At 44.2% G+C, this 12141-nt stretch overlaps 1 protein-coding gene across 1 annotated transcript in view; it reads right to left on the bottom strand.

Annotated features, from left to right (window-relative positions):
* Window positions 1-12141, bottom strand: part of LOC309551107 (putative cation-transporting ATPase 13A4) — a 186724-nt gene that overhangs the window by 86289 nt on the left and 88294 nt on the right. Inside the window, exons 9-10 of the mRNA XM_082251554.1 lie at window positions 10845-10973; window positions 7223-7387 (exon numbers count right to left, since the gene is read on the bottom strand). Coding sequence (XP_082107680.1) covers window positions 7223-7387; window positions 10845-10973 — 294 coding nt within the window. The remainder of the gene's footprint in view (window positions 1-7222; window positions 7388-10844; window positions 10974-12141) is intronic.

Genomic DNA, 12141 nt, shown 5'->3' with positions numbered 1-12141 from the left:
AATTTGCAGATGTGCAGGATAAGGAAGGTGATGAGTTAATATTCAGGTCACAAACCAGACAGGCAGGAGATCAAATGTACAGGAGAGGGAACGAAGACAAAAATCACAATTTCTGTTGCAACAAGTGCAACAAGGTGATTAGGGTGATAGTCTTAGAGGCCACCCATCTCTTCTTCACTTCCCCCTTCCCATAACTACAGTCATGGGTGAATGCTCACTCCTTAGCATTTCCATACCTTTGTCTTTACACTCAACATCAATACGGCTGTAGAATTTTGTAAGTTGAGTGTCCGCTATCTAGGTACATCCATCTGGCAATTTTTAAGCTTGCCATAGATGGGTTAGTTTTTTATTCAACCAGCAAGGTAAACGAAAAAACTGACCTGATCCTCCCCACACATTTGATGTGGATGGGTGAAACTTTCTCAATGTGTCATTTTTTTCTGACAGTGGGAAGAAGACTTCCCCCACCATCAAACTATGCAGATCAATGCTGCAGACTATAGCCTGAAGCTCTAATTAGGTGGACATTTTCCAGCAGGTTGGCTAAACAGAATTTGATCGGCAGATCCACTTCAGTTTAACCAAAGTGCCTATACATGGATCAACATTTGGTGCATTCAGTCCATGTATGGGCAGAATTTCTCTGAAAAAAGAACTCTGTACAATTTAGCTCTTTTACAGCAATTGAAAAACATCAGAAGGAGGCGCCCAGCTGGGTGGACAATATGTATTTACAGTGAAAAATGGATTTTTGTAAGAACTTACCGTAAAATCCTTTTCTCTTAAGCTCATTGACAGACGTAGTCTTCTTGATTCTCAAGAGCTGGGTTATGTTGTCTCCGCAGGAGTAGGACTAGGCAGAAAGACAAAACGTTCTGGCTCCACCCTAGGGGCAGTCCCTGAGGGTATATCCTCCCTCTCTCTGCTACAGGGAATCAGTTCTGTTTAAAGCAGTACAGAGAATTTAACCCAACCCAACTCAATAATAGAGGGGCGGGTACTACGTCTGTCAATGAGCTTAAGAGAAAAGGATTTTACGGTAAGTTCTTACAAAAATCCATTTTTCTCTATCGCTCATTGACAGACGTAGTCTTCTTGATTCTCAAGAGCTGGGACATCCAGAAGCAGTGCCACAAATGAGGGGTGGGATTGACAAAATCAAATCCAATCTAGAAGGCCCAACCGGTGCCAAACTAGAAGTTTTAAAGGCTCATTATAAACAAAGAATGAGACTAAAGAAAAAATTTTCCAACGGAAAAAAACCCTCGAGGTAGACCACTGGTCTCCTCAAATTGCGGCCTGCAAAACCTTGCGGCCAAATGAGGCATCAGACGATGCCATTACATCTACTTTATAATGTTTAGAAAAGGTATGCACCGACGACCAGGTAGCCGCCTTGCACACCTGGACCACTGACGCCTGATGGCGAAAGGCCCATGACGCACTAAGTGCCCGAGTGGAGTGCGCCTTAACAGGGAACGGGGGCTCCCGACCCTTAATAGAATAAGCCTGCACTACCGTCTGTCTGATCCATCTGGAAATGGTCGCGGCAGATGCAGGCAACCCCTTTTTGGGTCCATCTGGGATCACAAAAAGTGAATCCGTCTTGCGAAACGAGTCTGTCGTTTTCAAGTATACCCTGATCGCCCGGACCACATCCAAGGAGTGTAAAGCAAACTCCCGAGGATGACTGGGCTTAGGACACAGGGAAGGTAATACAATTTCTTCATTCAGATGAAATTCTGAAACCACTTTTGGTAGGAAGGATGGATTCGGACGAAGAACCACCTTATCTCTATGAACCACCAGATATGGTGAACGACAAGATAATGCGGCCAGTTCTGACACCCTGCGTGCAGAAGTAATAGCCACCAAGAAGGCCACCTTCTGGGACAACGTGGGTAGAGGAATCTCCCTAATATCTTCAAAGGGAGGTTTCTGAAGAACCGACAACACTAAATTAAGATCCCAGGGGGGTAACGGCGCGTGCACTGGCGGAGCCAGATGTCGCACCCCCTGGATGAAGTTCCGCACCAAGGAATGAGTAGCCAAAGGCTTCTGAAAGAAGATGGCTAATGCTGAGACCTGACCCTTGATAGTACTCAAGGCCAGTTTCTGCTCAACCCCTTGTTGCAGAAAAGCCAATATTCGACTAATCGAATAAGACCGAGGACGGAACCCCAAAGGTTCACACCATGCAATGTAGGACTTCCATGTGCGATGATAAATCTTTCTGGAAGTCGCTTTCCTTGCTTCAACTAGAGTAGGAATAACTGAAGCTGACAAACCTTTGTCCTTCAGCACCTGGGTCTCAATAGCCAGGCCGTTAAAGCCAGCGATCGTAAAGCAGGATGGAAGATCGGTCCCTGAGACAGTAGATCCTCCCTGAGAGGAAGTCTCCACGGGACGTCCGCCACCAGTCTGACCATGTCGGCGTACCAAGCTGGACGAGGCCAGTCCGGAGCTACCAGGATTACTGGAATTCCTTCCTCCTCTATCCTGCGAAGAAGTCTTGGCAGTAACGCGAGAGGAGGGAAGGCATATATTAGCTGGTATTGCCCCCACGGGGCGATCAGTGCGTCTGCGGTTTCTGCTAGAGGATCGCGGGAGCGAGCCACGAATCTCTGAACTTTCCTGTTGAATCGTGATGCCAACAGATCCACATCCGGGGTGCCCCACCGTAGGCACAACTGGTGGAAAACGTCTGGATGGAGGGACCATTCCCCCTGATCCAGGGTCTGACGGCTGAGATAATCTGCCTGCCAATTCTCCACCCCCGGAATGAACACCGCAGAGATTGCTGGAACAAATCGTTCCGCCCAGCGAAGAATGCAAGCCACTTCTTTGGCCGCTCGGACACTCTTGGTGCCCCCCTGGTGATTGACATAAGCCACGGCCGTGGCATTGTCCGACTGAATCCGAACCGGGCTGCCCTGGAGCTGCTCGGTCCAGTGAATCAGACAAAGTCTGATCGCTCTCAGTTCCAATACATTTATCGGTAACCTGGATTCTTCCGGGGACCAAAGTCCCTGGACAGATAACTGACCAAGGATTCCTCCCCATCCGGATAGACTGCCATCCGTGGTCACTATCGTCCAATATATTGGCAGAAATGACTTTCCCTGGCTGAGCATTGGAGACCGAAGCCACCAAACCAGAGACTCTCTGGTCTGTTTGCTCAATCGTATCTGATTGTCCAGGGATTCCGGATTCCGATTCCATCTGAGAAGAATCTCTTGCTGAAGAATTCGGGTATGGGACTGGGCAAATGGGACTGCTTCGAACGAAGCCACCATCAACCCCAGAACCCTCATGCAAGTCCGAAGGGAAGACCAGCTGTTGGACAGTAACAAGTGGACTGCTGATTGAATCTTTCGGAGTTTCCCTACCGGAAGGAAAACTCTTGTCCTGACTGTGTCTAGAATTAGACCCAGATATTCGAGCCTCTGGGTGGGAACCAGAAATGACTTTTGCTGGTTCACCAGCCACCCGAATTCCTGTAAAGAAATCATAGTAATTTCTATGTTTTGTAGCAAGGTCTGAGGAGACTCTGCATGAAGCAGAAGATCGTCTAGGTAACCTAGAATCGATATACCTCTTTGGCGCAGAAGTGCCAACATTGGGGCCAACACCTTTGTGAAGACCCGCGGAGCCGTGGCGAGACCGAAAGGTAACGCCACAAACTGATAGTGGTTCTCCTCTACGGAAAAGCGTAGAAAACGCTGATGTCCTGCGAAAATGGGAATGTGAAGATAGGCGTCCTTGATGTCTATGGACGCTAGGACATCCCCTGGATGCAGGAAGGCTGCTACCGTGCGAATGGACTCCATTCTGAATCTTCTTATGTTGACGAAAGAATTGAGTGCTCTTAAGTCCAGAATTGGACGCACTTTGCCCTCTTTCCTGGGTATTGTAAACAGGTTTGAATAAAACCCTTGAAACCGTTCTGTCCAAGGAACGTGGACTACCACGCCTTGTTGTAGTAGATCTGTGACTGCTCTCCGCAGATCTTCTAAACGATCTGAGGATAGTCGGATATTGGAAGGGAAGAATCGCGCCGGTGGGAGAGATCGAAACTCGATCTTGTACCCTGACCTTATGACTTCGCAAACCCATTTGTCCGGGATTCTGGAAAGTCATGGATCCGGGAACCGGCGAAGACGTCCCCCCACCCCAGTTATGGGTGGGGGCGCACCTTCAGGCTTTGGATGGTTTATCTTCAGGTCTGGAGGGGGCGGGCTTTTGCTTGCCCGACCAACGACCCCTGACGCCTCCTGCAGGAGCTTTGGAGGACTTAGTTTTTTCACCCGCTGGACGAAAAAACCTCTTGTGAGCAGAAAAAGAAGGCCCTCGTCTTTGACGAGTTCCTCTACCTTTAAAATTTTGCGGTAAAAAGGTGCTCTTTCCACCGGTGAGATCCTTAATGATCTCATCTAAGTTGGCTCCAAATAGACGCTCTCCTGAAAAGGGGATATTAGCCAATGCTTTTTTGGAACCTTGGTCGGCTAACCAACCTTTTAGCCACAGTGTACGCCTGAGAACCACTGCTGAGACTGATGCTCGCGCCATTAATGGAGTGGCGTCTAACGCCGCATCACACACAAACTGTAACCCCTGTATCATTTGTTCCAACAAATCTGATACCGCCTGAGGGACTTCTTCTAAGTCCCGGCGTAACCACTTGGTCCATTCAGTTACAGCCTGCGAAACCAGACCAATAGCTATTATAGGTCTGAAAGCTGATCCAATCAAGGAAAACATGGTGCGAGACATAGCTTCTATCTTGCGATCCACTGGATCTTTAAAAGACGGAGCGTCTTCTAAAGGAATAACTGTGGCTTTATTCAATCTAGCAATTGGTGAATCCACCACAGGTGGTTCTGTCCATTTCTTAATAAGGGTTTCCTCAAACGGATAACGCCTGTCAATGCGTTTAGAAATAGTAAAAGTGCGTTTTGGCAGACGCCATTCTTCTTCGATTGGATTGCCAAAACATTTGGGCAATGGAAAAACCTTCGCCACTTTGATGCGTTTTTTAGTCCCAAAAGGGATTTCAGTTTCAGCTATTTCTGATGGAATACCCTGTAACCTTAAGGTCTCTTGAACAGATACAATGAGTGCGTTTACCAACGCTTCCTCTCGGGCTATGGCTGATGCCGAAACATCCTCCTCACTGTCTGAAGAGACAGGACCCGAGACACCAATCCCAGATGAAGTACCTGCAACTGCAGAAATAGGTTCAGAGTCTGAATCCAAGGTTTCAGATAATAAGGGGTTAGGCGGGGGTCGCTTTCTTGCGCCCTGTCCCTGACAAGCCACTTCCACCCGGGACACAAAAGTTTCCATAATAGCTGACAATGATTCAATTGTCAATGGGGTGCTGGAGGATCCCGCAGACCCCTCGAGGGGATCCGGAGGAGATACATGAGTGGCAGGGTCCATGTTAATACAGGACACCTTTGCCAGCAAAACAAAAAAACTTTTTCTTTTTTTTTTTTTTTTTTTGTGTGTCTCCCCCTAGCGCAATAGCGCCCCTCAGAGTACCTGCTTCTCGATCCCAGAGAGAGAGAGAGGGACCCCCAAGGCTCACCAACCGATGCAGTGCAGTTTCCAACCAACTGCAGTCAGCGTCTGTCTTACACAGACTGGAAGGAGCTGTTTGCTTTTTCCTCCCCCTGTATATGCCTTCCGGCGTTCCCAGCCCTCCACGAGGTAGCTGGGCTCACAAAACATGGCCGCCCCCATAGAAGAGACATAGGACTCCAAAAACATGGCGGCCGACGTGACCTGAGGACATACATGCATTCGGTCTACGGCAAAATGGCGGCGGACCGCCGAAATCGTCTTCCCAGCACATCCACCTGCACTCTGCTAAGAGGTGATATATGGATCTACAGAGATACACTACACATAAGGTAGGATTATACCTCTTATGTCTGCTGTAATGTTGCAGTCTGCTGGGTAGAGTGTTAGCTCTTGAACCAAGTCCACTTCCCACAAACACATGCTGTATTACAAGGGGGACTTGTAAGTATCAGATATATACTGACCATATATGGAGGGGCCCATAATACATACTGCCTCATAACGAGGAAAAAAGGGAACGTTTACTCACCATACCGAACCGACAGGCACCCTCTCTTCACAATACCCTCTCCACCGGGGTGGGGGTTTGTGGACGCCTCGACTCTCTGGTACCTGGCGTCCAAGCGAGACTTTTAACTCGCAAAGTCAGTCCCTTCACTGGGACTCCGTCGCGGCCGACCCATCGCGGAGCTCTGGTCTGCACGCGCTCGTAGGCAGAAACCGGGGTGACCACTGGATCTCAACATCCAGCCCGTCGCCCGGCCCCGCATACTTACTTGAATATGTCGCGGCCGACCAAGCGCAATGCCATGGTCTGCGCGCGCTCGTAGGCCGGCTGGGGTGACCACAAGTGTCGCCCAGTCCGGCATTTTTGCTTGAAGATCTCACAGGAAAAAACACTGGAGAAAACTACCTAAAAAATGTCTTTTTCTTAAAGAAAAAAAGTCTTGCCAGGACCAAAAGATCCCAGCAAGGAACTTAGGTCCTTACTCCTGACTAGACAGAAAAAAACTGATTCCCTGTAGCAGAGAGAGGGAGGATATACCCTCAGGGACTGCCCCTAGGGTGGAGCCAGAACGTTTTGTCTTTCTGCCTAGTCCTACTCCTGCGGAGACAACATAACCCAGCTCTTGAGAATCAAGAAGACTACGTCTGTCAATGAGCGATAGAGAAACCAATGTTCGGTGTAAGTCCTCAATTTTTTATTTGTATGGAGTAAAAGAGAACACATAGCTTGATTGGAGGGCTTCTGTATGAGAACAGAGGTGAAGTTACCAAATCAAGGAAATTATTTATAGCACCGGGCACCTGTTCTGCAAATCATAAAAAAGGAGTTCTCACAGAGAAGCAGGATTGTTTAGGGCTGCCATTAACAATCATGGGGCCTCATACAGTAATTGTACCAGCTGTGGCTCCCAGCAATAAAAAAAAAGGGGGGCTAAATGGCATACCTAGCATATCTGGCAACCAGGCTGATCATTTTTCAACCTCACCTCCTCTTCCACACACAGAAATTTACTATGAGCCCCTGTACACAAGGTATTTTAAAAATTTACATTCAATTAAATTACTTTACATAAACCATTGTTTAAATCTTTTAGGTCAGTCATTACCTAGGTGAACATTACAGTACCTGTTCTAAGTACAATAGCTTTCACATGGTCTACAGCTTTGGTCTGAATGACCTGTGTTCCACAGAAAAGAACATGTCTCTTGTAGTCATGTACACTGTGAACCTTCCATGGTTCTGTGTTGTCCGCTTTCGGCAAAGGCGTCTTGGTAACTGGGATACTTTCACCTGTAACCATAAGATAGATGTACAGTTACCCATTTGAATACAAGTATTCTGAGGGATTTAAAAGGCTGTGTGCTTTATTACAGAACTGCAACCAATTGTATAAGCTGAACTCAGGCTAGAATTCAAGATCTTCCACGGTTATATATAATCCTAAAGATTAGCTGCATTAATCTGGATAAAGGTTCAGAAACACCATGCATGAACTATATTTCATACTGAAATGTATAGAGACATTTTACATGGCAAAACCTAAAGCAGGTTTCTCCTTTTGAAATGTACATGTTGAAGAAATTAGCTATGACCCAAAAGCTTGTCAATGTCAAAGTACTTTTCCTGTTGTAAAAGAAAAACAGAGGTTAGGGATGGGCGATTGTAGTTCAGCCAGTACATAGAATTTAGTTTATATTTTCCTTTTGATTCATCATACATCTATTTTTCTATTGGCTTTTCATTTGATCCAAAGTGCGATCAACGTTTTTTTCCAAATGATGACTGCTTTCAACAAATTTTTAAACAAATAATTTTTCTGCATTTCGTAAAAATAAAAATAAAATGAACCTGCTATAGCTCCATAAAAATAGAAAAGTATCCCTACTTTTTTTGATTATTTTTTTGAGTAGACTAGAAGACTTGCAATGAGACATATTAAAGCACAAATATATACATCATATTTGTATAATTGTACAGAACAGCCTGCATATTTAACCAGCTAATATGACTCATCTCATGTATGTTTTCATATGCTTTTTATAAATTTAGCATAGAAGCACAATTTTTAAATATAACACACATTAATAGGAGTATTTACTTACACACAAACAGGAACGTACAGCTTTTTCCATTTTTTTAGATGCTCATTTAAAATAGATCAGCTTGTGTAACTACCGTATTTTCCAGCGTATAAGACGACTTTTTAACCCCTGGAAATCTTCTCCAAAGTCAGGGGTCGTCTTATACGCCGGATATCGTCTTATACGCCGAATCAGAATATGCGGTGGAGGGGGGGGCGCTCAAAAACATCCGTGGTATGCCCGGGGTATGGAGAGAGTGGCAATGTGACCAGATGCATCGGGAAAAACATGCCTTTCAGCCGTCTGACCCGCCCGCCCGCCCGCTCGCCCGCCCGCTCTGGTATCCTACCTTCTTATCGGCGTCCATCCCTGCATCTCGCCCCTGAGGCCTGAAGCGGTGTAGGTGCGCATGCGCGATAAGATCCGGCAGCGGGGATACCAACTCTGACAGGGAGTCCTGTGTCATAGACTACGGTACAAGCAGGGCAGGGGCCAGACAGGTGAAAGAGGCGGGTTTATCTGGTCACATCTATTATTACCAGATAAAGGGGTGTAAATTAAGTGGAAGAAAATAAATAAAATTATGTTTCCCAACTGTATATACGGTACAATATGGGCATTGGAAGAGGGGTAGTCTTATATGGTGAGTATATCCCAAAATCTATAATTTAACTGGAAAAGTTGGGGGTCGTCTTATACGCCCAGTCGTCTTATACGCCGGCAAATACGGTACTCTATCAATTCTATGTATGTTTATGTGAATAGTTGTAATGATAAATGTCAGGGGATCCACTGAAAATAATACGCTCTTTATGTGATTTATATCTTCAATGAACAGTTGTTAAGCAAGGAATTAAATGATTGCAATGGTAGTAATCAATCGTCTCTGCTTCATATGGCCAATCTACAAATGTGTCAGCCATCAGGCTAAGACACGCTGTCTGGCTAATGCATATTCACATAGGCATGATCATTTCTAAAAGCATAGAAGACATGCAGCGCATTTGCCCATATTTATGAACACGTGCACATGCAGACATGTGTGCATGTCTACTGCCACTAAGCAGCCTATTTAAACCAGAACTCTGCACTAGTTCTTTGCTGTATGGTCTTCAGCCTTGTTCCTGTGATCCAATCTTGATGTGCATCCTTGGTCCTGCTACTGACTCAGCTTCCTCTCTGACCTTGCTCTCAAATTACCCTTGCCTGCTCATGTTTGCTGACTGCCTTTTCTACCGTTACCGGTCTGGACTACCGGCCATGCTTCTGCCTAGTGACTCTGTAGCTCGCTGCCCGATTGTTGCTGACATCTGGTTATTCCTGACTCTGATTCAGCTTACATCCTGGTGTCCTTCCACTGGGTTGTCACCTGACTCCACCTTCAACTGGATTTAGCGTTTCCACAGTGCATCACCAGCTGTACCTGTGCTTGTCACCCCTTGGCACTTGTGCCTTTCCTGCAGTCCCTGTTTCAACATTCAGGGGTACTTGGACAGAACTGTGTAAAAGGCCTCCCTCGTCCTCTCAGGCTCTGTGACAGGTAAATGACAAAATGTCTACAATCCTTTTGCATACAGTAACAAAAATATGGAAAAGCAAGCATGTAAAACTTTAAAATACATATTCCTGTAGAGTAAACACTGGAACAGCAACTACAAATATGTGTTTACTGTTCACTATACCTTCACTTTTCCTTCCAAATTACATAATCAGGTCCTTGACATTCACTGAAGCAGTAACAGTATAGCTTAGTGAAAAGCACACCCCCAGCCTGCTGATTAGACAATAAGGCTCAATTCACACCAATGTGTTTTTTCATGCTTTTTGCAGAAATGCAGGACATTATTTTTAACACATTCACATCGATGCATTTTTTTGCCTCTGTGTTTTTGGAAAGGGTCAGGGACTTTTTTAAAATGCAAAATGGTGTTTTTTTTTTGCTTTTGCTTTTAGTTCAATATACTTCAATTGAGAAGCTGCAGAAAAGCATGTAGTGTGTTTTTACCGCGGTTTGCATTTTTTATTCTGCCGAAAAACTAATTTTCCAAAAACAAAAATGCAAACCGCAAACTGCATCAAAATCACGGTAAAAAAATGAAAAAAGCGCTGTAGAAACGCTCAAAAGCAAACTGCATAGGTGTGAATGGAGCCTAAGGAAGCATCAGCACACTGATAAGTCACCACTCTGTTCTCTCATCAACATATTAATTGTCAGTACTCATGCACCACAGCAGACAAAAGCCTGACTGGCTTTTAGTTCTCAATTTCCAAGTCCTAGTGTTATTGTGCTGTGGGATTACTGGAGGTGGATATCAAGACAAATTTAAGTGCTAATCAGGTGCTAATTTAGGATGCATTTAACAAAGAATATAATTTTTTTTTTATGAAGATTGCCTTGGCTTTTATATGTTTCTATCTGAAAACCAGCTTTAAAATACTGCTAATTCTTTTCAGTATGTTATGACTGGTTAAAAAAGATTCTTTGATTATACCCATTTTACTAGGAAAAGATGGTTTCATCTGCTGGGTAAGCAAAACCTGTTAAATCTGGTTGTTCAGGCAAGGTTTTTCTTCCCTAACTGTGCCTCAGATCATATTCACAATATGAAAAGCAGAATAAGATTTCATGTTGCAAGGACAGACAATATAAAGAATGAAAGTTATACCTGTAAGCATGCTCTCATTCACTATACAGCCTCCATTGAGGAGCAATACATCACAAGGCAAAAGAGAATTCCTTTCAATCACAATGACATCACCAGGGGCCAAGTGACGGGACTCGTCCATATAAACACCTGTAGGGATAATAGGGACAAATGATATGTCATAAACCAATTTAGTAGGAAATAATTTCAGTACCTGAAGCCCACACATGAACAAACCCACACAAGACAGGCAGGTGGGACAGCAATAATGAATCACATGCCCACACCTAAATACAAGTAAGACAGGCAGGTGGGACAGCAATATAGAATGTTTATTATACCAGGGTTAATGTTGACAGTCAGCAACATGAAGTATGGGTGGCTGTATGGCTCCCTTGGCAATTCTGCCACCCTAGGCCAAGGACTATATTGGCTTTACGCAAGTCTGGCTTTTTACATTGCTTTTCAGATAACATTCCAAAGGAAGATTCTGAATTTAATTCTGAAAAGATCTTTTAGAGGGTTCTGTATTAGGTAACCTGAGGAAAGCTGAACAGGTATATTTAAATGTTGATTTAAATGTCTTCTTCTGTCTGAGCCACTACAGAACCTATCAACAACTACAAGAATTATCATGAAGACTTTCCCCAGAAAACCGTGAAAAAATATTAAAAAAAGAAATAAAATATTGAAATACTGTAGAGATATTGTATGAGATATCCATAATAACCATTCATGTTAAATTCTTTCTGCTATTGTTCCCTTGGCAAACATATTAACTTTTAGGTCTCTGAAGGTCTAATTCTGTAAAAACTGTTCCATGCAATACTGAAAAATCATTTTTGGGTGCTGCTGAAAACTATTTTTATGGTAATACAATCGGTGAAAAAATTATATTACAAATAGTGTCTAAATCAAATTGACTAAACCTGTTCTTGTTGCACATTTACTGGATTGTTAAACTGGAAAACTGTATGACAGTTGTCTTGTGCATCACACAAATGTAGGTTTATCCACAACATTAACATAAGGAACACTGACAGTGCTTAGTTTGCTTACAATGCCATTATTCTATTGTGAGTTTAACTTTGTTACTTCATTTATTCAGGTAGTGATTTACATTGTTATCCAGAATAATCTCTCACAAAATGACTTCCGCTTCCTGCTGTTCCACAATAGCCACGATATTTTCATGAATTTCCATCCACAAAACTGTCACCAGCAACCCTACATATATGTAAATAGTCTTAAGCCATGGTAATATAGAAATTATATAGCTATCAGTCCATGTCGCTTTCAAAGGATAAGCCAGGGGCCA

Source organism: Pelophylax lessonae (assembly GCF_965119305.1).
Source record: "Pelophylax lessonae genome assembly, chromosome: 3".
Lineage (NCBI taxonomy): Eukaryota > Metazoa > Chordata > Amphibia > Anura > Ranidae > Pelophylax > Pelophylax lessonae.
This window is presented reverse-complemented; position numbering and strand designations above follow the sequence as displayed.